Source organism: Sporothrix brasiliensis (assembly GCF_000820605.1).
Source record: "Sporothrix brasiliensis 5110 chromosome Unknown Cont20, whole genome shotgun sequence".
Taxonomy (NCBI): Eukaryota; Fungi; Ascomycota; class Sordariomycetes; order Ophiostomatales; family Ophiostomataceae; genus Sporothrix; species Sporothrix brasiliensis.
The window spans coordinates 5,100,852-5,124,739 of record NW_024467139.1 but is presented as its reverse complement, the minus strand read 5'-3'; the positions used below and the strand labels follow the sequence as shown (position 1 = coordinate 5,124,739).

Genomic DNA, 23,888 nt, shown 5'->3' with positions numbered 1-23,888 from the left:
GGGCGGTTGTGGAGGGCGACGACGGTGGATATTGGAAAAACAAATACGCACGAGGCAAAAAAGAGGCTCAGAAACAGGAATCAAAAACAGTGACTGCCGCGGTCGTCTGGCAGAGTCGTCCATCCACAGAATCCATCCTCTCGCCAGAGGACCACGGGCACCTTTATGTTATGCCGTCGCGCCACGACAGCTTGCAAGGCTGCTTGGCGTCGCTTCCATTCTCCAGAGTCGTCGAACGTTGACTCCGATTTCAGCTGTTATTCCCATCCCTGGCCCTGGCAACACTGGGGAAAAACTGGGGTAGCTTGCCAGCTGTGTGCTTTTGGCGGGAAGACACAACTACCGACTCGCTGGTTGCGGGGGTCCGTCGTCTAGCTCGATGCGCGTCTCACCTCCGCACGCCGTCGGTTGACTTTCCCGTGGACACCCTGACACCTCCTGAGCGCCCCTTTCCGCCCCCTGTCTGTGTTGTTGGAGAGCGTCGCATCAAGTGCCGTTTCTTTGGTTTCGTTGCGTTTTTCGCCGCGCGACCTGCCAAGCACCCCCGCTGCCCTTGGGGTCGTCTAACGCCCGGCCTAATCCCATGCTACTCGTGCCCTTGCCCGGAAACAGAATAGAAACGGGGCCATGAACACTGCCAGCTGCGTCCATGGATCGAGCGGCATTCGTCTCGTCGCTCGAGTTTATATGGCCGTCGCTCGCTGTGGTCCAACCGACGAGCCGACGTGCGGGGGGCTGCCGAGACCTGCGCGGAGTCACACGACTGGCCAGCGGCCGGCACTTGTCCACAGGAACAGTTGGAGAGCACGGCGTCCGTGGGCGAGGGTGGATCGGCGGAAGCACACTTCCTCGGCTGGTGCTGGCCACAAGAGCGTCGTGCAACTATATCAATGCTGCCGCAGCACTCTATATTCAGATCGCAAGGCCGAGCATACAGACGCAAACCAGGCACATCTTGACGTCTTGAACAGTCTGGTCACTTGTCCGTTTGCATCACCGCACCACCGCATCACCGCATCACCGCATCACCGCATCCCATCGCCACCAACATGGGCTCCGTCGACACAACGCCGGCCCTCCGGGTCCAGCCCTTGACAAAAGGCACATCGATCGACCACCTCGACTATGTCGACGTGTCCCCCATCATCGGCCGCGAGTACCCGACCGCCAGCCTCAAGCAGATGATTGACGCGCCCAACGCCGACGAGCAGCTGCGCGACCTGGCCATTACCATCTGCGAGCGCGGCGTCGTCTTCTTCCGCGCGCCCCAGGACGACCTGTCCATTGACGAGCAAAAGGACATTACCGACCGGCTGGGCAAGCTGACGGGACGCCCCGCCGAGAACGGCCTGCATGTCCACCCGCTGTACAACGACCCCAACAACATTCCCATGGCCAACGGCCAGACGGACAAGAATATGTACGTCGTTGTGTCTCGTTGTTTTTTGTCCTCCCTTTGCTTTTTGTCCTCCCTCTGCTTTTTTTTGTGTCCTCACTCGCTGACCTCGTAGTTATGTCATCAACTCGGAGGCCCAGAAGAAGCTCTACGCCACCATGAAGAACCGCCCGGCCGCCACCGAGCCCCGCGATCTCGGCCGCGAGTGGCACAGCGACAGCCTCTTTGAGACCTGCCCGTCCGACTTTTCCTTCTTGCGCATGCAGTCCACGCCGCCCGCCGGCGGCGACACGCTGTGGGTCTCGGGCTACGAGCTGTACGACCGGCTGTCGCCGCCGTTCCGCGCCCTGTTTGAGAGCCTGACGGCCACCTGCGCCCAGCCCGTGTTCCAGTCCGCCTGCGAGGCCGGCGGCTACGACGTCATGAGCCCGCGCGGCGCGCCGCAGAACGTCGACTACGCCTTCTCGCCCGTCCACCCCGTCGTGCGCACGCACCCGGTGACCGGCTGGAAGTCGCTCTTTGCCGGCGTCGGCCTGCACGTCTCGCGCATCAACGACGTGTCCTCGTACGAGGACCAGCTGCTGCGCGACTACACCCTGCGGCTCATCACGCGCAACCACGACTGCGTCGCCCGCATGCACTGGACCCGCGGCGCCTGCGCCATCTGGAGCAACGAGTGCACGCTGCACGCGGCGACGCCGGACACCCACCTCGTCGAAGGCGTGCGGACCGGCGTGCGGGCGTCTGGCATCGGCGGCGTGCCGTACCTGGACCCGGCCAGCACGGGCCGCCGTGCGGCTCTGGGGCTGCCGCCATTTTAGGGCGGATGGGGCAGGGTGGATGGAGCAGGGTGGATGAAGCCCGCGCAGTGCTCAAGCTTTTGTCAGCAACACTCGTAGGAGCAATGACAAGTGGAAAAAAGGTCGAGGCGACAGACAAAGACGCTGCAAAGTTTGTATTTGTAAACCTTGGAGAATAGACGAGCGAGATCATCTTGCCTAATGCTGCCTAGCCACTGACTAAGGGAATAGACAACGGCGCTAATGTCGGCGGGTCTCTTGAGCAATCTTACGTCATATGCAAAGCTCGTATCTTGTGATTCTGGCCCATTGCAATTGCGGAGGATCCGGTGGTTTGCAATCGTACCGTGTGAGCGTGTGTCGCAAGCTTCGTACCCCGCAAGACTTCAGCTGCTCACGCTCCGTGTGTGATGGCGAATTCCTATTTAAGTCTTAGCACGTCTTCTTGACGTTGCCAATTGTCCCTTTTCTTTCTGTAAGCTGCCTCTCTTCTGTCCCTCCATTGACATTCGCTCACACAACATATCATGTCCAAAAAGATCATTACCGTGTTCGGCGCCACCGGCAACCAGGGCGGCTCCGTCATCAGCGCCCTGCTGGCCAGCTCGGTCCTCTCGTCGCAGTACACCATCCGCGGCGTCACGCGCGACCCGACCAAGCCGGCCGCCCAGAAGCTCGTCGCCAAGGGCGTGCAGCCCATCAAGGCCGACGTCAACGACCCGGCGTCGCTGCAGGCGGCCGTGCACGGCGTCGACGCCGTGTTTGCCGTCACCAACTACTGGGAGACCTTGTCCAAGACGACCGAGATCACGCAGGGCAAGAACATTGTCGACGCCTGCGTGGCGGGCGGCGTCAAGCACCTCGTGTGGTCGTCGCTGCCGCCCGCCACCGAGCTGACCCAGGGCGTCCTGTCGCACATCGACCACTTCGACTCCAAGGCCGAGGTGTCCGCGTACGCCGAGGCGCGCAAAAAGGAGACCGGCCTCTGGGTCACGCACTTTATGCCGGCCTACTTCATGCAGCAGAACATCAAGGGCGGCGTGCGCCCGGACCCGACGACGGGCGTGCCCACCTGGAACCAGCCGTGGTCCGCCACCGAGACGCAGATTGCCGCCATTGACATCGTGTCGGACGCGGGCAAGTACGTCGCCGGGGCCCTGGCGCTGGGCGCCGCCGCCGACGGGCAGTTCATCCAGGGCGTGTCGCAGTGGGTGACGCCGGCCGAGGTGGTGCAGACGATTTCCGACGTCACCGGGACGAAGACGGTCTTCAAGGAGGTGCCCATCGACGCGTGGAGGGAGAGCGTGCCCGGCCCCGCGTTCGTCCAGGACGAGCTGGCCGAGAACATGCAGCTGATTCGCGACTACAGCTACTATGGCAACGACGCCAAGGGCAAGCAGGCGGACCACGACAAGTACATTGAAGCCGTCGCCGGCCAGAAGCTGACCAGTCTTGCCGAGTTTGTCAAGGCCAACTGGTAGCGTGGGTGTTGGTGGTGTTGGTGCTGTCAGTGTCGACGTTCGTCGTAGTGCAACTACTCCATAGTCATATGCATCACGGTCCCATTGTGTTTGTTCGGTCCTGTTATGAACTGCTTGTGTTGACGTTGAAGTTGACAGCCGAGACGTTTGGTGCTGACTGTCTTTGTGTTTGGTTCCACGTCGTATTTGTTGACTGTGCGTAAGCAAGAAGAATGTCCGTAATGGGAAGGTAAGATGGCACGCGACAGGCACAGACGGAAAGAACGGCAAGCGGCTCAACATGCAAGAGCGACTCGCAGCGTCATTCTGCCGACCGCCACCGCTTTATTCTCGTCGGTCTGAAGTCTGTGGAATGTCGCGCCTGAATGGCCCAGTTTGCCAGTGGTCTGTCGACAAGCTCGAGCCCCCCTCCGCCTGTCCCTTTTGATCGACCGAGCCATCGGTGGGTGTCCTGTGTAAGACGGACAGGGCATGCAGCCTGGTTTGCCCACTACATTTTTGGTCGATCTGCGGAGAGTGGAGCCCCCAGCACGCTCTCTCCGCCCACTAAACTGCACATAGTGCACCCACGTGGGCACGACGGATCGCTGACATTGGCGACGGCGATGTTCTTTGTTTTGCACGACAAAGGCCCAGGAACCAGGACAGGCCAGCCTCGACACGCATCCAATGAGGCGGCCTGCATTACCCGTGCAGCGCCATTAAACTACACGACTCGCCTCGACAGGGGTCTGCCATGTGCAGGATGGAGCTGCACGACAAGATGTCTCTTCTCGATTTGTCTCTGTTGTCGTCCCTTTTCTCTCTCGGTATCCTGAAAGTCCTTCTGCAACCCAGCTCACGGGTAGCCTCCCCAAACCCACCATGTCCCCTGCCATTCTTTTGTTCTTTGGTACTCCATGCCCAATCATGTCTCCCTCTACAACCACATTCTCCGCCATCCATGGCTCTTGTGTTCCCCTGTTCCCCATCCACGCGTTCGATAACGGAGAACATGGCCTTGTACAGAATAGACAAGAACTAGAGAGCGGGTTGTGTAAATATGCGAGCATGGTCGCTTCTCACCTGGGCGTTAACGTTCCCAGCGGCTCGTTCGGGCGAAGATAATCTTTAAAAAAGAATTGAAGACACACACAAGAAGACAAAAACGCAGAGGCTCTCCGTTGATCTCTCCGTCGATCCTTTTCTGTCCCTCCACCCCCTCCTCCGCTTCCTCCACGGAATGCCTGTCACGCCTCACATGTCCTCTTCGCCGTTTCTGTCACCCAACCACCAGTCGCTCAACCACCGCCCGACATCGCCGTCCGCCGCCTCCCACTCCGCTTCGTCTTCGTCGTCCGCCTCGTTTTATCCATCGACACCCGCCGGCATGGCAGACTCGACCCGCACGCGCCAGCAGTATGCCCGCCTGCTCGCGGACCACGGCAACAACGACGACGACGGCGGCGGCGCCTACAGCCCGGGCAGTGCCAGCGTCGACAGTGCCAGCGAGGGCAGCATCCAGATGACATCGGCGTCGTGGCAGCAGCGCGCGGCGGCGAAACGGGCGAGGCAGGCGAGACGGGCGCGCGTGGCCCACGTTGAAAAACGGGTCGGCTGCCTGCCGCCCGCCCGCCGTTTCTGGGCCGACTTTACCCTGGGCTTCGCCGACGGCCTGACCGTGCCGTTTGCGCTGACGGCGGGGCTGTCGTCGCTGGGGCAGACGGACACGGTGGTGTACGCGGGCCTGGCCGAGGTCAGCGCAGGGTGCATCAGCATGGGCATTGGCGGCTACCTGTCGGCGCGACAGGCTGCTGCCAGACCGGGATCCACGTCGGCGTCTGAAGACGAGGCCGAGGGCAGGGAGCGGGGCCGCGACCGGGCCGACGTCGAGTCCGGCCCCGAGATGGAGGAGACCAAGGCAACGGATACGCCAGGCGCGGACAGCCTCACCACGGCGCACCGCTACCTGGCGCCGCTGGCGCTGCCGGCCGACCTGCACCGGCAGATGCTGGCCCACATTGCGTCCCAGCCGCACGTGGCCGCGAACCTCGTGGCGGCCAGCCAGTCGGCGGCGGCGCGTGCGGCCGGCGACGACGACGGCGAATACGGCTACGGCGCCGACTACTACGCGCCGCCCGCCAACGACGGCCGCGGCAGCGACGGCGACGACGGCGACGACGACGATGCTGTCTGGCCCGTGGCGGCTGGCGCGTCCGTCGCGCTGGGGTATCTGGTGGGCGGCCTGCTCCCGCTGTGGCCGTACTTTTTCGTCACGCACGTCGGCGACGGTCTGCGGTACAGCTTTGCCGTGTGCATTGTGGCCCTCTTTTTGTTTGGCTTTATCCGCGACTTTGCCCTGGACGCGCCGTCTTCCTCGTCTTCAGAACGGCCCCTCCCGGCCGGGCGCCGCCGCATGCCGTGGCGCCGGCTGTGGAAGAGCACGTTCGAGGGCGTGCAGATGGTCATTCTGGGCGGCATTGCGGCGATTGCGGCCGTGCTGTGTGTGCGGCTGTTTGAGGGCGCCAGCACGAGCGGAAGTGAGTGAGCGTGTCGCCGGGACCGAGTGGAAGGGGTGCTACATGAAACGGACAGAAACCGACGTTGGATATTTGCATAGCGAGTGGATTTATTTTGTATTTTTATTACTTGTTTAATATTGTATTGTGAATTTTTTATGGCTTGTTTCGGTGACCACGTGGCGTTTAATTCGTTTCATTTCAAGGATACTGCTCCACGCCACGGACCAAGTCTATTGAAAACAGTCTGTCCTGCTCGTCCATGTGTTCGAGTCCAGCACCGCGCGCTCTCGTTTGGTCTTGCGCTTGTTGCCAGTGCCATGTGCTATACCGTCGTGCTTGATATTGCTCAAGTTGCTACCAGTTTTGTCGTCGGCAGCGGTGGCCCGCTTCGTTGCAAACTCTCAGGGTACAGTGATGGGGGAAACTTGGCTGCCGACATGGCCGGCCAGGTGGGCGTGGGCGAGGAGGAGTGCCGGCGGAAGGGCCACGACGACCGATGCCGCGACCATCATCAGTGCGAGCCGCCGGTTCTGCGTAGAGAGTGAGCGTCGAGGAAGAGTCACAGCGTCGGCCACGGCACGGGACGAAAGGGCATACCATCGTGTCTGCGCGTTTGGCCACTGGGCTGTTGCGGTTACGCCGCCAACAGCTGCAGCCCCGGGTTCTTGGTGACGTAAAAGTAGTAGGCAACGAGGCGAAACTGCATCAAGACAATGGTCATGAGCACGACGTAGGGAAACGCTCGGACGGACGGGGACTCGAGGGCGCCGGCAGCAACGAAAACAAAGAGGCAGACGGGGAGCAGCAGCGAGACGGGGACCAGCAGCGGGGAATACGTCATGGCGTGGCCGAGCAGATGCCGGAGGGCGCTGTGGACCGAGAGGCGAAGGAAACTAAAAATGCTGTATGGAAACTTGCGATGGGAAGAGGTTTTGCAGAGAAGGCTGGAAGCGCACGCCAAAGTGGTTGTTTGAAGTGGTTGCTTTGTTGTCGTATGTAGGTCCACCAGCGGAAGGTGCGTCTTATGTCCAAGGGCGACGACGCTGTTTCCGAAAAGGGCATGCTGTGGACTGTCCCATCCGGGAAAGAGCAAGCCGAGTTGATCATGTGTTTGAGCCGGACCCTCAAGGAAACCGCCGGATGCCGGGAATCTGCGGATGGCGCGTGTGCACATAGCTCGTCCGCCGCGCCGTCGGGGGGAACCGGAGCGGCGGCGGGTTGAGGACGTAGTCGGGTGTCGTGGCCACGCCGGCCGCCCGTCGCCGCCGCTCTGCCTCGAGCTGCTGTTGCTCCGCCGCGGCCGCTGCGGCCATCATGTGCTGCATCCGGGCGGCGGCGGCCATGGACGCCGCGGGCCGCTGCCGCCGCGACACCTCTGTCGTCTCCGAGTCGCTCTCGTAGCTGACCTCGGTCTCGTAGTAGGACCGCGGCCGACGACGCCGGCGCTCCCACTGGTCGCGCTGGCGCAGCCGCTCCAGGCGCTGGCGGAAGCGGCGCTCGTCGCGGTAGGCCGCGTAGCCCTCGGAGTGGGTGAGCCAGTACCAGAAGAGGAACAGCAGGACGACAAAGGCAACGACGCCGACCAGGATGCCGCCGATCTGGCCCTGGGAGAGGCCGCCGCCGTCGGAGCCGTCGGCCGGCGCGGGTGCAACAGTGGCTGCAGCGGCTGCCAATTGTGGGGCCATTTTGTTAGTGGACGGGCGGGGTGGCCTGTAATCGTTTACGCTGTAATCGCTGTAATCGCTGTAATCGCTGTAATCGCTGTAAGCACAAAGGGACAGGGGTGAATGTGATCGAAGAATGTGAGGACGAGAACATGTATGCACAGTGCAAGTCCAAAGTCTACGATACAAACGAGACATGCCCTCCGAAATGCGACACGGAGAAGGAGGCTGCATCTATTTATTCCGCAGTACTATGAAGGAGGATTACGGTGCGCCTACAGCTGGCCGTCGTGGGGGGAAGCTGCACTGCGCAGAACGACAGCGGAAAGACAACGCGAAAAAGCCGACCACTGGCGCGACGACAATGGCGGGAAGAGACAGAGTCGCGAGAGGCGGAGGAGGGACTGTCGTGGCCAATAAGGAATGCCGGCGAATGGGCAGAGGCCGCCAGACGCTGCAAGGCGACAGGCAGCAGGCGAGGGCAAGAGGGAAGACGCCTGCGTCGAGGCTCAAAGAGGGGCGCCGTGCAGGATACCGCGCATGATGCACATGCAGCTGGTCTGCAGCCGTCTGCGTCTTATCCCGCCTTTTCCAGCGCACGTCGCGCTGCTCTGCACCCATTCTGGTCGGCGTCCCGTTGCGTGTGATGCCATCTCGCGATGTTGGGGGCCGCGAGCATCATTTGCCTGTGCAGGCGCAAGCCAAGGCTTCCCGGAAGCGGGCCCTCAACTGGAACGCCGTGCGACGCGTTTGCCAACCATCTGCTTCGGGACGGGGCGTGGTCACCGATCCTGTCTCTCTCAGAGTGCGGACAGCATAGAGCATATGCGCCCGAGGGGCATGTCATCCTCTGCGGTGTCCTGGTTAGAAAGGCTGGAGAGATTATTTTACGAGCATCCAGGCTGACGTCGCATTCTGCACGCAGATGCAGGCGACAACCAGCGAGTAACATCTCGGGATGTTGTCCGTTCAGAGACAGCAGCTGTCGAGACGTTGCGCCACTTGGACCCGCCGAGCGCTAAATGACCCGAAGACGCCAACTTTTAGCGCTTAACGGCGGACATCGGCATCACATCTTCTTCCTCGTCATCAAGAGATTCTACCCACATTGATCTCGCCAGCCCCCCGCGGCCGCCATGCACATAAAGAAGAAGAACAAGGACCGACTCTACGTCTGCCTGTACGTCCGTGGCGGCAAGGCCAAGATGCCAGGTGGCGAGGACAGGTGCGTTCGTTGCCCCTTTTTTTCTCCTCGTTCTGTCAACTCACCTCGTCAGATTCCACTGGGCACTTGTTGTTGCGCCCAAGCACCAGCAGCACGACATCTGCACCCGGTCGACCGTTGTCGGCCGCCGCTTCCACGCCAAGGAGGACATGTCCCGCGTCCCCTACACGTGGACCGTGACGGCGGAGGACGAGCAGCTCGGCACACACCAGAGCGCACGCCTGCTGACGCGTGTCCTGGTCGGCAAGGTCGGCAACCGGACCGCATTGGAGGCGACGTTGCGCGGCATTCCCGTCCGGGACGGCCAGGCAGGCTACGACGGGTGGAACTGCGTGGCCTGGGTCGCGGAGGCGCTCGCGGCCCTGGGCGCGGACGGCAACGATGCGCTCAGCGCGGCGATGCTCGACTGGGAACGGGTGCGGCGCCAGGCGCTGTCGTACACGGACGGCAAGATTGCCTCGCACCGGTTTGACGGCCAGCCGGCCGCCTACACGTTTGTCCAGGACGAGGTGCCGACGTACGACCTGATGGTCGACAGAGAGGTGGTGCCCTGAGTGGAGGGGGACAGAAAGAAAAGAGGCGCGATGGTCCTTGAAGCCGTACAGAGGCCACATTGGTACAAAGAGACATCCACTGCGAGAAGACGCTGCCTTTGCCTTGAAGCTGAATTCAATTCATGCACGCAAAATACAGGACGTATAAATCCAAACGACACACGAAAAACGAAAAACGAAAAACGAAAACGAATCGACCATCCCCCACCCTACAGCGCAATCGCCACATTCATCAGCGGCTTGTACTTTTGTGAGCCGTGGACGTCGTTTTCCATGAAGCCGCCCGAGGCGGCCGGCTGGCCCTTGCGCATGCGCGGCAGCGTGGCCTTGAAGGCGAGCGCCGGGTCAAAGAAGGCGCAGTAGACGAGCTGGTCGGCGGTCAGCCCATAGAGGGCGGCCACCTTGTCCGGGGCCAGGACCCCCGACGCCTTGACCTTGTCGTAGACGGCGCGGTCGTCAAAGAGGACGTCGAGGGTGATTTCGTAGGGCCCGGCGTTTTTGGAGCGCAGCAGCTTGGCGAGGTCGCCGACGGTGGTGGTGGTGGGGGTGGTCGTAGTCGTCGTCGCCTTTGACGAGGTCGATGCCGACGAGGTCGTCGACGCCCCATTGGTGTGGCCATTCACCTCAACCTCCGTCACAAGGGCCGCGGGCAGGTCAGCCACCCTCGTCCCCCCCGCCGGCCCCGCCCAGGCCACCTCCCAGCGGAACAGCGCAGCCCCCTCCGTGCCGGCCTCCCGGGCGCCCTCCTCGCCCCGGGCCAGGTCCATCAGGTGGTACACGGAAAACTCGGCACACGCGCCCATCTCGATCTCGCCCGGCCCGCCGCCGATGCCCATGCCAAAGTTTCCGCTGTTGGCCTTCTGACCCGGGTACGACCCGTGCACGCAGCCGATGCGTGCGGCGGACGCGATGCTGGTGGCGTCGGCCTGCGTGGGCGCCAGGGCCTCGCCCACAAGAAAGGCGACGCCCGGTGGAGGCCCCGCGGGCCCGCCACGTGCGGGCCTACCGGCATCCTGCCCGTCGCGGTCCCGGCCGTCGTAGACGTGGAAGTCGAGGTGCCACGTCGCGGGGTCGAGGTGCGCGTGCTGCCTGCCGACGTACTGCTTGATCTGCGCCAGCACGTCCGGCAGCTGCGCCAGCAGGATCGGGTCGCAGAACGAGCCCATGAAGATGGTGCGGTAGCCCGTGATGCGCGCGCCCTCCAGCTTGATCGTGTAGGCGCCGCCGCCGCCCCCCTCTTTGTTCCACGACGGATGAAACGTGGCGCCCTGGACGTGCACCGACGCCCCGTCGTCGCGCTGGGCGTAGCGGGCCGTCGTCAGGTCCAAGTGGCCGCCCGGCCCGGGCAGCTGGTCCGGGCGCGTCTTCTCGTAGAGCGTGTGCGCCGCCACCGTCAGGGGCCGGCACACGGCACCGGCGGCCAGCGCGTGGATGTCGAAGCTGCCGTCGCGGTAGACCGTGGCCATGGAGCCCTTGCTCTTGGGCGTCGCGCAGAGGCCGCCGCACTCCATGATCTTGCCCATGTGCGTGAACCCGCCGAGCACGCACGCATCCATGGCCCACACGTCTGTTGTCGCTGTCGCTGTCGCTTTCGCCGCGGCCGCGGCCGGGCCCAGATGGTGGTAGGCGCAAAAGGCCACGTACGGCGACGGGTCGTAGGCGCGCCCGCCGAGCACGACGTCAAAGTCCGGGTGCGCCGCCATGGCCTGCACAAACGGCTCCGGGCCCATCTGGCCGACGACGACGGTCGTGGCCTCGACGGCGGCCGCCGAGAGCGCCGGCACGCACGGACCGCAGCCCGCCACCGCGCCGGCCGCCAGCCGCTCCTGCACCAGCGCCTTGTCCACGCCGCTGTACACGGACAGGACCTTGAGCGTCGTCGCGGTGCCGTCCTCGCCGTTGAGCCCGTCCACGGCCTCCGCCACCAGCCGGCCAAACAGCCGCACGTGCGCGTCCGCGCCGTCGCCGCCCGCCGAGCTCAGCAGCAGCGGCACGCCGTACTGCCGCGCGATCCGCAGACACGCCAGCAGGTCGCGGCGGTACGCGCTCTCCGGGCAGGTCGTGAGGCCCAGGGCCAGCTTCGACGGGCCCGAGTCCGTCGACCCGCTGTCCATGATGAGCGCCGTCGGCACGCCCGGGTGGTCGCGCCGCGCCGCCTCCAGCCCGCGGTACACCTCGTCGATTTCGAAGCCGTAGCCGAACATGCCGACGGGCGTGACGATCTGGCAGAGGACGTCCGAGGACGGTGCAGGCGTGGGAACGGAACCCATTGTGAGGGGGTGTGGTGAGGTACGATGACGTCTGTTTCGTTTAATCTTGACGTGGGGTATGATGGATGGTCAAAGGCCGCCTGGTGTTTGGCAATGTAGATGCAATGAATCTGGAACCAAACGACGACAAAAACAGCGGTGTCCAGCTCCTATTTGAAGCTTTTGTGTTGTCTCGTTCTGCGTTGACATTCTCGTCGTTCCTCTTCGTCTCACATTTCCTGCCATGATCGGCCCGGACTTTTGAGCGCCCGTCGGCTGCTGCCAACTTTTGAGCAGTAATCTAACAAATGTCCGCAGGACTTCACGTCGTCTGAGAAGTTCTCCTTGTCCTGCGTCCCCCCTCCCTCATGTTTTCCCTTCTGGTTTGTTGGACAGGACATGTCTGTGCGAGGAGCCTTTCGGTGCCGGAAGCGAATTTCGGCAAGTGGGCCCAGCGACTTACACCAGCTCTTGGCGCTGATGCGGTGTGCGGGGAAGCAACGAGAACAGGCAAGCCGACAACCAGTCAGTAACTGTGGAGCGCCAGCGAAGTGTGCATTGTCATTGTCTTGAGCCATTCTTTATCATATCAACTGGTATGTCGCAGTGTGTCACTGTGTCACTGCCTCGCTCCCTACACGGAATTCCAGTTCGGCGCGCGAAACAAATTCATAAAATCATCCGCGTCGTCAAACCAGGCGTTCCAGTCTGTAAATACCTCGTCGCTGAAGGCGTGGCTGAATTGCTCGGCGAGCGTGCTGTCCGCCTCCCACTGTGTGCCGCCGTGGCACGTTGGTCCAGCATCCTGCGCGTAGCGTGGTGGGGGCGGTGCTGTCTGTGCTGGCGGAAGTCGTATTGACCGGTCCATCGGCGCCGCATGCTGAACGGCCGTGTTATTCTGCTCGCACACGGCCGCAGTGCGTCCTTGTGTGGGCTCTGCCAGCGTCGCGTCCGCACCCAGGAGCCGGCTGGCCGTCGCCGACCGCGTCACAATGGTTCGGCGGGCCGCCGCCGCTGACGCCTCCGACTGCTGGCACGGCAGCTCGCGGTCTGGGCCCTCGAGGTACTTTTGGCGCACGCGCTGCCGGACGACCCACGAGGCCTTGATGCCCACCTCGATCAGGTCCGTGTCGGGCGGGGCCAGCGCGCGCGCAAAGTGGTCGGCGAACGCGCTGGCGACGCGCGGGTCGTCGGCATAGTGGGCGACGAGCCGCAGGATCCGCACGCAGCGGCCGTTCTCGTCGGCCGGTTGGCGGACCAGCGCGTCGATGAGGTCGAGGGCCTGGCTGGCGGCGGCCAGGGCGCGGGCCGTCGATTCGTCGCGGTCGTCTGTTTCCCGTGGGTGCAGCATGGCGTAGATGAGCAGAGCAAAGACGGCCATCAGCATGGCGCGGCTGTAGTGTTTGGGGAGGCAGCGCTTCGCGGCCGCAATCACAAGACGGGGTCGTCGGGTCTGGGCGGTGCTGTCGCTGGCGCTGGCGCTGGCGGAGCACGACGCTGGCTCGACATCGCTGCCGTCTGCGTAAAACGCGGCCATCCGCTGGATAATGCGGCCGGCGTAGTGGATCGTCTTTTGCCACGCCGCCTCGATCAACAAGTCCGGCTCGTTGACGGCCGGCCGTGGCATCAGAAGCGGCGCGCGGAGCCGAAGCCGTGCCGCCAGCAGATCCAGGTGGATGAGAAACGGCAGCTCTCGTCGCTCCTGGCTGCCCTCGGCGGTCGCCCACTTTTGTTCAAACGCGTCCAGCTCGCGCTCCATCACGTCCAGGACGGGGTTCCTTGACGAGAGCGTGGCCGACGTCGACGTCGACATGGACATGGACGCCGTGTCTTTCAGGACTGTGTCGTGGCGGAACAGGATCGTCTGCAGCTCGATGCGCGCCGCAAACGCATCCGACATCCCATCGCCCAGCTGCAGCTGCAGCTGCTTATGGAGATGCGGCGCCAGCGATGCCACAGACGCCATGGGCGGCGGCAGCCCCATGTCGATGGCCAGCGCGTTGCTGACCACAAAGGCACCCAGCCACGTGCGGTACCGGGCCGCGTTCGCCTGTTGTCGGTCGCCGTCGTCGCCGTCGTCGCCGTCGGCGCCGCCACGGCCTGTCACCACCTCCTCCCTGCCCCCAACAGACGAGTACCACCACAGCGCCTCGGCCTCGTGCAGCCGCAGGTGGACGGCCGAGCTGGTCGCCACCCCGCAGTAGTACCAGCTCGGGTCGTTGCGCTGCCGGTCCACGGACAGCGGCCAGGACGTCAGCACGAGCAGCGCCTGGGTCATGTAGACGGTGCGGGCCGGCTGGACAAGCGCGTCCGCCAGCAGACGACGGTACGGCGTGACGAGCGGCTCCAAGACGGCCGCGCGGTGCTGCGGATGGTTCTGCGCGGCCGTAATCAGAATGGTCCAGAACAGCAGCTCGCTGTCGGCGCAGACGTCCGCTGGGGTCTTGGACGCGCTGACAATGTCCACGATGGGCAGCATCGGATGGAAGACGGCAACGTAGCTTGGACAGTCAGTAAGACGGTTTCCGTTGTCCATCAATGTAGATTGGATGGACCACTCACAACGCAAACAGATCGTCAACGACAGCAAAGCTCAGCCGCACGCCGTCCAGGTCGTAGCCCGGCGTGTCGTCCGGCGAGTCGTCAGAGAGGCCGATGACGGCTGGCGATGCCTCGGACTGCGTCTGCGACGGAGTCGGATGGATCTGCGTCCCGTGTGCCGCCGCGCCCATGGAGTCCACAATCTGCTTCAGCTGCTCCTTCTCCTCGAGCAGCCGCTCCAGGGCGCCGCGCACTGGCCGCCGCTTAAAGTCCGAGTCAAACACGCACGGCTTGCGCCGCTTCACACACCGCGAACAGGGGCTCGGGTATCGCTCGGCGGCGTCGCATCGCAGCTTCACCTGTCGGCACGTCGTGCATGCCATCGAGCAGCGTTTAGCGGACGACGACGGCATGGCTGGTGAGTGCATCGGGGTCTCTGGCTGGTGGGCCATGATGCTGTTTCGTAATGGTCACAGGATCACACTGCTTCGCGTTGACGCTTCATGACTAGGAGGGCGATGTGGCATAAATAAAAGGCCATGGAGGCGTGGTGTTCGGCCATGCAGGACTTGTCGACAGCGGGGAGGAGACAAAGGCGTCAGGCCTGATCCTGATTCTAATAGTGGCCTTGCCCCAGGGGGTTTAGTGGAGTTTGTCCCCTCCAAGCAACCTAAAATTGCCGCGGCTAGGTCCCGCGAAATATTTGGGGCGCCCCTGTAGTTAGCGGGTGAGATTGCAAGCATAATTGAAAACAAAGCATTGTCAACGCGAGATTAAAAGAGAGAGGTAAACATAAGCGAAGATGGAAATACAAAATATGAATAAGCGGAAACTAAAGCCAAAAGAAACTGTTTCCAAAAAGTGTCATATACTGATGCAAAGACGTAAAGTATGCCGATGTCGTCGCCGCCACGGTCGACTCACAAGGACGGTCGACTCAACACTCGTTCCCTCGTCACTGTTTTCTATCAGCCGCCAGCCTCGACCGGAGAAACTCCAAAATATGCGGCCGCACGCCAGCATTGTCGTGGGCGAGCCCCGGCACCACCGTCAAGGTAGACGCGATGCCGTCGGCTGCCCACAGGCGATGCAGTTCCGTCGCCGAGTCCAGCCGGCTGCCGAAGCTCGTCGGCAACGTCGACGCTTTCTCGCCGCCCTTGTCCTGTCCTGCCTTTGTCACGGCCGTGGCCTCCTTGGCCTTCATCGCCCGCAGCCACTCCCAAAACGCCGGCCCGCCGTGCACCGCGCTGTCCTCGCTGCCGATGGCAATCTGGATCGCCACCCTCGCCACGGCGGCCTTGTCGACCGCGCGCCCAAACACAGCCTCGACGTCCTTGATGCCGACCGGCCAGTTCTGCGTATTGTCCAGCCGCGTCGCCCGCCCTGGTGCACCCACCCCCACGGCCGCCAGCCGTTCCGGGTAGAGATACAAAAACCGGTGGGCAAACTGCCCGCCGCCTGAGAACCCGCCCAGGTACACCGCCTCGGTGGCAATCCCCGGCCAGACGGCGGCCACCTCGTCCAGGATTGCCAGCAGCACCCGGTCCGACCGCAGCGTCTGCGACCGCAGCACCTTGTACGCGTCCAGGTCGTGCGGGCCGTCCATGTTGGCCGGGAAGAAGGGCGCCAGCACGGCGCACCCGTTGGCCTCGGCGAAGGCGGCCAGCTCCGTCGAGAGGGGGCTCGTATCGCGGCGGGTGCCATGGACCCAGACCACGAGGGGGAGGCGGTCGTCGGCCGTGTCCGCCTGGTCGTCGTCCGTCGCGTCCGCCGTGTACTTGGCGTGGTACTGGCTCGGCGGCACGTACAGCCCGTACGCCACGCGCGGGTCCGCGGGGGCCACGCGCCATGGGACGCGGCCCGTCAAAAACACGGCCTCCAGGAACCTGGCGGGCACATCCCTCGTCGTGAAGCGGCGGTCCAGTGCCATCGCGAGGGATTTGTTGCAGGCAATGCGTCGGCGGTTTGGTCGTCGAATGCCTCGGCTGTGAGTTGTTGGGGACTCTGCTCACGCCGGCCGTCGTCGTTCTTCGTCAGCCGTCATGACGACTCTCATCTTTAATACAGGCAGCACGATAACAAAATTGTAGCGTGGTCCAGCCAGACGGAGCAAACGGCGCTGCCAGAAACACCGATGCCGATTCGGCCAGGGGGTTGAGCTGTAGTGCTGTTGTTGGCTTGTTGCTTCCAGCGGCCTTGCCCCGCTAATGGCCAGGCCCCTCCTTCCCAAGCGAATCTCGCTTCGTCGCGAACTCCGCCGCTGGGGAAGGAACGGGGTTCGCGACATACGATTTGTGTGACAAAGATTTTTTGAGGTAGGTGCATGTGCAGGCACAACCAAACGCACTTTCCTTTTTGGCAACACGGTACTCGCACTGGAAGGTGCCATCCACCGAAAGGATATGCCACTTGGAGGAAGGAACGCGTTTGGGCATAACCAAAGTCTCAAGGAAAGAGCAATTGGAGGGGTGTCAAACAACGCTGCATTTCGTAGAGAAAAACTGAAATCCGTACATTTTCATCTCTGGACTCTTGTAATTCATTTTGTTCAGCATCACGTCGACACCTCACGCGACCCACAACTGCATGTTGGTAGGCTCTTGGGCCCCGATGTAACGGTCCGCTTTCGGTCGTTCTGGCAGTAATTCGTGCCACAGGCCATCTTCACCGCAACACCAAACTCACACGCTGGAGTGGAATTGTGTCTCCGCGACGTGATGCCCAACTTTGACAACTACGCATTTGGCGGCGCTGGACGCCTGCCCGACTCGGACAGCGATGCCGACAGCGATGCCGACAACATCTACAACAACCCCGAGGCCATGTTCAAGGCCATGAACTTGCCGGTTCCGCTGATAAAGTCCGCCGACGAAGTCCGCCGCGAGGCCGACTCGCGCCGCAAGAACGTCCTGGCCGACTTTGCCACGCTTCGTGCCATTGTCGAGCGCCATGAAGAGACCCTCCAGCGGCGGTGGCTCAAAAAGACGCGAGCGCAGCGGATTGCCGTCTTGCTCAAGGCCTGGCCCGGCATGGCCGCCATGCACCGTCCCGACTTCGAGACTCTGCGGCAAGACGCGCCTGGTTTCCGCGGCAAGAAGCTGCTGCAGCCCCGTGACGCGGTCATGTGGCCCTACATCAACCAGGACGACCTGTCCAAGCCACGGTCTCTGCTGCTGCTCATAAACGCCCGCGGCCGCCACCACCCCTGCCTCTTCGCCGCCGCTGACGACGAGCAGATGCGTATTGGCGTCGTGTCGCACAAATTGTCGCGTGTCTACCTCAACGAGTGGACCATGATTCTCAATGGCGACCCCGACTCGCCGACAATGGACAGAGACTACGGCACACTGGTGAGCTGGGACGACAACGAGGACGCCGACAACTGGACATTCACGCGAGCCCAGTTGATCCCGGGCGATGGCCTCGTTGTCCTCGAGGCCCAGGAACGCCTTCTGCGTTTCTTGATTGACTGATGTGCGCTGGTGCTCCACGAGGTCGACATGGCGTCCGTCCAGGACGCTGCAGCAGCTTCAACAAAGGTATGCGGCCGGCATCCGCCCGGCCCTCTCCCGGAAGAATATCTCCTCGCCCTTCTCAAGTTTCAGTTTCAGCTGCAGCAAGCTGCCAAGGGGCCCTGCAGCAGTTCAAGGTGGTGGTCCCCGCTTCGCCGCCCATGCGTAACCTCTTTTGGCGCGAACCGCCGCCCAACAAGACGACGTCCCACATTGCCGTCCAGTCGCGGTCAGCTGCGCGCAGCAGTGTCGCTGCCGAGCTCACCTTCCAGTTCAGCACGCTCTGGGAGGACGGGCAGCAGCTCTTCTTGCTGCGCATGACCACGGCCGTGGACGAGCTGGAGCGCCTGATCGAGACGGAGCCCGAAGCCAAGAGCCTTGTGTCGGCCCACGTCGCGGCATTCATAGGCGACCTCTCGATTGTGGCCCAGTGCCTGGCCCAGATCGACCTCTATCAGCCGTGGTCCAGTGGCTTTGAAAACCACATGGTCCGGTACAAGGACACGGTCGAGCGCGCTGTTGACGCCGAGCACGCTCCGATGGCCAGGATTCAGGCGGCCGTGCAGGAGAACAGTCTCGCGGATGCCACCAGACTCGGCACACCGACCGGCGGCCGCTTTGCGTATCCCTGCGAGAAGCGCCGCACCAAGGAAAACACCGAGGCGCTGCGGCAGGCAGAGCGCAACCTGGACGCGTTCTGGGCCTGCGTCGACCGCCACATGTACGTCAAGGCCGGTGATCTGACCGGCACCGCGACACAGACGCTCTTGTTGCAGCCGCGGATCATGCAGCGCACCGCCGAATGGGTGGAGACGGTCACGCCGGGGAAAGGGAAAGGTGGAAAGAACGAAGCGGCACCGGCGAACAAGACGTCCAGTGGCAGCATCGGCATAGGCAATCCGCTGTCTGCGTTTTACTTTGGTCTCGTCGAGAAGCCATCGCAGGGACGCCTCGCCGCGTCGTCGTCCAGAGACAAGGCCAAGATCAAAATCAAGACCAAGACCAAGGGTATGGCCGCAGCGGCAGCAGCATCCCCAACGGACGACCTCGCCGGTCCCTCACTCGATGATGCCGAGCCCGTCGTCCAAGACACACAGCCCACCGTGCCGGTCGACGCCCGCGCCATCAAAGTCTTCCGCACCCTCTTCTTCAATGCCGACGTCACCTCCACCCCGGGTGAGGTCCCCTGGCGCGACTTTTTGCACGCCATGACCTCCACGGGCTTTCAGGCCGAGAAGCTGTACGGCTCCGTCTGGCAGTTCCGCCCCACGGCGCTCGACGTCGAGCGCAGCATCCAGTTCCACGAGCCTCACCCGCGGGGCAAGATGACGTACGAGGTGGCGCGGCGGGCTGGACGTCGTCTGAACCGCGCGTATGGCTGGGTCAGTGACATGTTTGTGCTTAAGAAGTGATGGAACGTCCTCGGCACGACTCGGACGCTACGGCAGAGGCTATGAGACTGTGTTGTTCACATTGTTCACATTTTGAGGACGCCTGTAGGATTAGGCGCTGCGGGTTATGTAAAGCCAATCGCAATTTCAAGATACGACATGTACTGTACACCGGTACAACTTTCTCCTCTCTTTTTGGATGCTCTGTTACAAGTGTGTCTTGAGGCTTGCGTGTGTCTGGGGAAGCAGCTCCCACTCGACGCTTGACTTGGGCAAGCCGAGATTCGCTTCATGGGATGTGCGGAGACAGCCACGGAGTGAAGCGAAATTCGCTTGGTCTAGTCCCGGTTGACCATGACACTAGCTACCCCATGATTCTGTTCCCCGGATTTTGCTGATCAAGACGGGGTTGTTAACTCCATGCTAGTCTTTCGGAGGGGAGAAAAGGTGGTGAGATGCTTTCGCCACGATCCGAGCTGGAAATCAACAGCAAAATCAAGACAGAAGGTTGTCTCGTGCTGACTTTTAGACTCACAATAGGGCATTGAGCCTTTTGCCTCGACGAGCGGAAGGCACCTTCTAAATGTCTTCACAAGAAGTCAGATCGATCACCTAAGAGAGTCACTCAAACTCAAGGGCAAGCACAGATGTCTCCGGCTGCCTCATCTTCTCGAATCCCCACGACCGAACGAACCCTCCCCAGATAGCATCACCCACTCGCCAGTCTCCTAGCCACTTGCTGTCTCTCCATGTCACTCCTTGCCTCCTTGCCTTTCTTGGCCAGCCGAATTTCGCATCGACGACGACCCGTTGTCAGACCTCCCCGCATTCCCATCGCTCTGGGCCGGTCTCTTGGCCAATGGGTTTGGTGGTCTTCGCTTGTATTGGCATTTCTCTTTTCTTTCCCGTATTTTTTGATTGTTTGTACCGGATGATGTCCTCGTGGTTGGTGGTGTTTTCCGTCTTTACTTAAAGGCCGTCCCCGATGCCCGGGGTTTCGTCCTTGTTGTAGGACTCGTGCGGCAAGCGCTGATCTCATCAAATCCGTATTGTTTGAAATTCCCGTCTCAACCATTTCCACACCTGTCTGCCCTCTGTCGCCTCCCCTGTCTCCCCTGTCTACCCATCACTTTCTTCGTCTGCCACGCCTGTCCATTCACCATGGCGTCCACGGAAAAGAACGAAACGCATGAGGTCGAAGAGGCCGTCCCTGATCCGTCCAGCCCGGAAAAGGTCCAGGTTGAGTCCGGCATCAACACGGCTGCCTGGGACAGCGACACCACGCCCGAATACAAGGCCCTGGACCGCCGTGTGCTGTGGAAGCTCGATTTCTTCATCCTGCCCGTCATCTCCAGCGTCTACTTCTTTGCCTCCATGGGCCGCTCCGATCTGGCCAACGCGGCTGTCGCGGGCATGCCGGAGGAGCTGGGCCTCAGCGCACAGGCCTACTCCAACGCGGCCACCATGTTCCTCGTGTCCTACATCGTCTTCCAGCTGCCCGGCACGCTGCTCGTCCGCGCCATTGGCCCGCCGTGGCAGTTCTTTGGCGCCATGGTGCTCTGGGGCCTGTTCACGGCCTTGAGCGTGGTCATCCACTCGGCCGGCGCCCTGCTGGCCCTGCGCTTCCTCATCGGCGTGGCCGAGGCCTTTGTCCAGGGCGCCGTCTTCTACCTGTCGTTTTTCTACCAGTACAACGAGCTCGCCACGCGCAGCGCCATCTTCTATTCGACGTCGACCGTGGCCGGCGCCTTCAACGGCCTGATTGCCTACGGCATCGAGAAGAACCTGGACGGCGCCCACGGCTGGCGCGCGTGGCGCTGGATCTTTTTGATTGAGGGCATCCTGCCCATCGCCTTTGCGTTTGTGGTCCTCGCGTTCCTGCCGCCCAGCCCCTACAAGGTCCGGTTCGGCTTTGCGCCCGAGGAGAAAGCCCACATCGTCGTGCGCGCCGCGGCCGCGCACAACGTCGGCGACAGCGAGTACAAGCTCCGGTGGACGCGCGTGCCGCTGATCCTCGTGAGCCCGCACTTTTGGCTCATGGCCGTCATTTCGTCGGCCGGCCACTTTTGCGTCTCGTCCATGAGCAACTTTCTTCCGGCCATCATCAAGGTACGTTGATGTGCGCTCCGTTGGTCCTCGCTGCTTTCGTCTCTCCTCTAACAACCGCAGAGCTTCGGCTACACCTCCGTCAACGCGCAGCTCTTCTCCGTCATCGTCTACGTCTGTGCCGGTGTCGGCGTCCTCTTCTGGGCCCGCATCGCCGACGTGACCAACGCGCGCAGCGCCACGCTCGGCGCCTCGATTGCCGTCAGCATCGTCGGCTATGCCATCCTGATCGGCACCACCAACACCAAAGTGCGCTTCTTTGCCACCTGCCTCGTTGCGTTCTCCGTGTATCCCAACATCGTCCTCCAGCTGTCGTGGGCCACCATCTCCTTTGCCGGATACACCCGGCGCGGCTCGTCGCTCGCGCTCTTCAACGTCATCTCCCAGTGTGTGTCGATTGGCGCCAACCAGGCCTACAACACGCCGCCCTATTGTGAGTTTTCGGTGCATCATGTTGATGTATGTGGATGTCGTCGAGCGTTTTCCACTTTTTGACCTTCTTCCACACTAACGCAAGGCAGACCACAAAGGCCAGGCGTCGTCGCTGGCGCTGTGTTGTGTTGGCCTGCTCTTCACCGTCTTGACGCGCCTCTACCTGCAGCATGAGAACCGCCGCAAGCGCAGCATGAGCGAGGAGGCGCGGGCCGCCCTGCGCGTCAAGGGCATCGAGGAGCTCGGCGATCGGCACCCAGACTTTTTCTATACTCTGTAGCCGTGTCCCCGGAGGCAGGCATGACGTTGTTCCGTGTCTAGCAGCCTCACACCGCCTTGTAGGATAAAGTTGTATTGTTGACTTGTTTGGAATAAAATCATCAAAACCTACTTTGACAGGTAATAATTCACTTTGTCTCCCATAAGAAACGCATAACGCACACCGTCATCGTGGAAGCCCTCCTCCACCCCCCCCCCCCCCCTACTACTCAATCCCCGTGTCGTTGCGGCTCCGGTGTGCATCGGCAAACGCATAGATGCGTTCCCTGTCCCGGCAGGCGTGCACGACGCCCCAGCCGTCGACGCCGCGCACGGTCGTCTCGTGGCCGGTGGCGGTGCGCACGCGCCGCGCGCCCTCGAGCGTGGTGTCGCCGTGGCAGAGGAGCGTCTGCCGCAGGTAGTCGAAGCAGTGGTCCATGTGGCGGTCGGCGACCTGGTCCTCGCCGAGGGCGAAGCGGAGGTACTCGTTGTCGGAGGCGTTGGCGTACCAGGCCTGCAGGCGGACCATTTTGGACTTGAGGGCGGCGAGGCAGTGCAGCTGGTGGTAGAGGGCGACGGTGTACTCTTCGGCGGGCGGCGGGGACGTCGTGGTGGTGGTGGTGGTGGTGGTGGTGGCGAGATCATCGCCCGACAGCGGGAAGCCACCGGCGAGAGCCCAGGCGGCGGGATCGGCAATCGCAATGTGGCCTTTGCCGGCTACAGGGAGGGGTGGCGTGGGTGAGGGTGAGCGGAGGTGCTTGCGGAACGTGAGCAAGGGGAAGAAAGGACCTACGCGGCGCCAGAGCGTACCAGGGGCTGTCAATCTCGTCGGGGCCAAACGGATCGACGTCGAAGCTGGCGTCCGGCTGGAAGACGACCTTTTTGGTGGGGACTGCTGGTCAGCGGGGACAGAAACGACTGCAATATCGTGACGAGAAGCGGACGCCTACTGTCTCCAAACATGGCCTGCGAGGGCAGAATGGCCGTCACAGGCCCGGCGGTCGTGGCCTTTGACGACGCGAAGAGAATAAAGAGCGACAGAAGGACGTTGACGGCCAGCGACGCATACGGAACGTAGTGCCAACCGCCCGTCCAGGTGTCCTGTCTGGTCTGCGGTGGCCTCTCCTCGCGCTTGACACCGCCCTCCTCGGCAAGAAACGCAGCCGACTCGGAGTCAGCAAAGTCGTGATGCGATGCGGCCATTTTGGATGCTTTGGTCCGCCACGAAGATTCGTTGCAGAAGGTGGAGAGCCATGATGAGAGCCATGATGGAAGACACGATCTAAACGAGGCAGAACGATACATTCGGAGCATTGGACGCTGCTCCATTAGGCATTCACATTTAGGCAGAATGTTGACTTGTATATAACAACGGCAGTCGTTCTACGCTCTGCGGCGCAGTATATCAGAGCAATGTTGCTCTGATCTGCATCACGTGGATTCATCAAAGGTGGAGTACGGCAGCAACATAGAGGGAGAGAAGACAGACAAAAGAGTCAAAAAGAAGAGAAACAAGGAACAGCGATGCATGCCGTACCAGATCGCGTTGGAAATGAGGGTAGTCTCTAGTGTAAACCGAGAACAATCGTTTGTCAGCGACATAACGTCCAGCCCCACTTTACTCATTGACGTCCCACGGAGTTTCCGCGGAGCTTCCGCCGTCGCCATCTCTTATACGGAGTGCGAGCGTATCCAAACGGCATTCCCACGACGGCACCTGCGCCTGCACACAACCATCCGCGGACAACCCACACGACACTCTCTGAGACAAGGAACCA

The 23,888-nt window shown here is 62.2% G+C and overlaps 13 protein-coding genes across 13 annotated transcripts; 7 read left to right on the top strand and 6 right to left on the bottom strand.

Annotated features, from left to right (window-relative positions):
* Positions 1 to 1,049: 1,049 nt before the first annotated feature.
* SPBR_07440 (uncharacterized protein) lies at positions 1,050 to 2,217 on the top strand (the record flags this gene model as incomplete). Its single annotated transcript, XM_040765694.1, has 2 exons — positions 1,050 to 1,420; positions 1,512 to 2,217. 2 exons carry the CDS (start codon positions 1,050 to 1,052, stop codon positions 2,215 to 2,217), a joined length of 1,077 nt encoding a protein of 358 aa, XP_040617352.1.
* Positions 2,218 to 2,723: 506 nt separating this feature from the next.
* SPBR_07635 (uncharacterized protein) lies at positions 2,724 to 3,677 on the top strand (the record flags this gene model as incomplete). The annotated part of the gene is made up of 1 exon (XM_040765889.1): positions 2,724 to 3,677. One exon carries the CDS (start codon positions 2,724 to 2,726, stop codon positions 3,675 to 3,677), a length of 954 nt encoding a protein of 317 aa, XP_040617351.1.
* Positions 3,678 to 4,899: 1,222 nt separating this feature from the next.
* On the top strand, positions 4,900 to 6,204 carry SPBR_07327 (uncharacterized protein; the record flags this gene model as incomplete). Its single annotated transcript, XM_040765581.1, has 1 exon — positions 4,900 to 6,204. The coding sequence occupies one exon, from the start codon at positions 4,900 to 4,902 to the stop codon at positions 6,202 to 6,204; it is 1,305 nt and encodes a 434-aa protein (XP_040617350.1).
* A 608-nt stretch (positions 6,205 to 6,812) lies between these two features.
* SPBR_09018 (uncharacterized protein) lies at positions 6,813 to 7,019 on the bottom strand (the record flags this gene model as incomplete). Its single annotated transcript, XM_040767144.1, has 1 exon — positions 6,813 to 7,019. One exon carries the CDS (start codon positions 7,017 to 7,019, stop codon positions 6,813 to 6,815), a length of 207 nt encoding a protein of 68 aa, XP_040617349.1.
* Positions 7,020 to 7,302: 283 nt separating this feature from the next.
* SPBR_07905 (uncharacterized protein) lies at positions 7,303 to 7,863 on the bottom strand (the record flags this gene model as incomplete). The annotated part of the gene is made up of 1 exon (XM_040766159.1): positions 7,303 to 7,863. One exon carries the CDS (start codon positions 7,861 to 7,863, stop codon positions 7,303 to 7,305), a length of 561 nt encoding a protein of 186 aa, XP_040617348.1.
* Positions 7,864 to 8,978: 1,115 nt separating this feature from the next.
* On the top strand, positions 8,979 to 9,621 carry SPBR_07858 (uncharacterized protein; the record flags this gene model as incomplete). Its single annotated transcript, XM_040766112.1, has 2 exons — positions 8,979 to 9,067; positions 9,120 to 9,621. The coding sequence occupies 2 exons, from the start codon at positions 8,979 to 8,981 to the stop codon at positions 9,619 to 9,621; spliced, it is 591 nt and encodes a 196-aa protein (XP_040617347.1).
* Positions 9,622 to 9,830: 209 nt separating this feature from the next.
* Positions 9,831 to 11,891, bottom strand: SPBR_06838 (uncharacterized protein; the record flags this gene model as incomplete). The annotated part of the gene is made up of 1 exon (XM_040765094.1): positions 9,831 to 11,891. The coding sequence occupies one exon, from the start codon at positions 11,889 to 11,891 to the stop codon at positions 9,831 to 9,833; it is 2,061 nt and encodes a 686-aa protein (XP_040617346.1).
* A 613-nt stretch (positions 11,892 to 12,504) lies between these two features.
* SPBR_06711 (uncharacterized protein) lies at positions 12,505 to 14,863 on the bottom strand (the record flags this gene model as incomplete). Its single annotated transcript, XM_040764967.1, has 2 exons — positions 12,505 to 14,371; positions 14,433 to 14,863. The coding sequence occupies 2 exons, from the start codon at positions 14,861 to 14,863 to the stop codon at positions 12,505 to 12,507; spliced, it is 2,298 nt and encodes a 765-aa protein (XP_040617345.1).
* A 503-nt stretch (positions 14,864 to 15,366) lies between these two features.
* Positions 15,367 to 16,341, bottom strand: SPBR_07614 (uncharacterized protein; the record flags this gene model as incomplete). The annotated part of the gene is made up of 1 exon (XM_040765868.1): positions 15,367 to 16,341. One exon carries the CDS (start codon positions 16,339 to 16,341, stop codon positions 15,367 to 15,369), a length of 975 nt encoding a protein of 324 aa, XP_040617344.1.
* Positions 16,342 to 17,128: 787 nt separating this feature from the next.
* SPBR_07784 (uncharacterized protein) lies at positions 17,129 to 17,884 on the top strand (the record flags this gene model as incomplete). The annotated part of the gene is made up of 1 exon (XM_040766038.1): positions 17,129 to 17,884. One exon carries the CDS (start codon positions 17,129 to 17,131, stop codon positions 17,882 to 17,884), a length of 756 nt encoding a protein of 251 aa, XP_040617343.1.
* Positions 17,885 to 17,911: 27 nt separating this feature from the next.
* SPBR_07237 (uncharacterized protein) lies at positions 17,912 to 19,335 on the top strand (the record flags this gene model as incomplete). The annotated part of the gene is made up of 2 exons (XM_040765491.1): positions 17,912 to 17,950; positions 18,052 to 19,335. 2 exons carry the CDS (start codon positions 17,912 to 17,914, stop codon positions 19,333 to 19,335), a joined length of 1,323 nt encoding a protein of 440 aa, XP_040617342.1.
* Positions 19,336 to 20,475: 1,140 nt separating this feature from the next.
* On the top strand, positions 20,476 to 22,132 carry SPBR_07064 (uncharacterized protein; the record flags this gene model as incomplete). The annotated part of the gene is made up of 3 exons (XM_040765319.1): positions 20,476 to 21,423; positions 21,484 to 21,853; positions 21,942 to 22,132. 3 exons carry the CDS (start codon positions 20,476 to 20,478, stop codon positions 22,130 to 22,132), a joined length of 1,509 nt encoding a protein of 502 aa, XP_040617341.1.
* A 204-nt stretch (positions 22,133 to 22,336) lies between these two features.
* SPBR_07610 (uncharacterized protein) lies at positions 22,337 to 23,313 on the bottom strand (the record flags this gene model as incomplete). Its single annotated transcript, XM_040765864.1, has 3 exons — positions 22,337 to 22,827; positions 22,904 to 23,002; positions 23,061 to 23,313. The coding sequence occupies 3 exons, from the start codon at positions 23,311 to 23,313 to the stop codon at positions 22,337 to 22,339; spliced, it is 843 nt and encodes a 280-aa protein (XP_040617340.1).
* Positions 23,314 to 23,888: the final 575 nt, after the last annotated feature.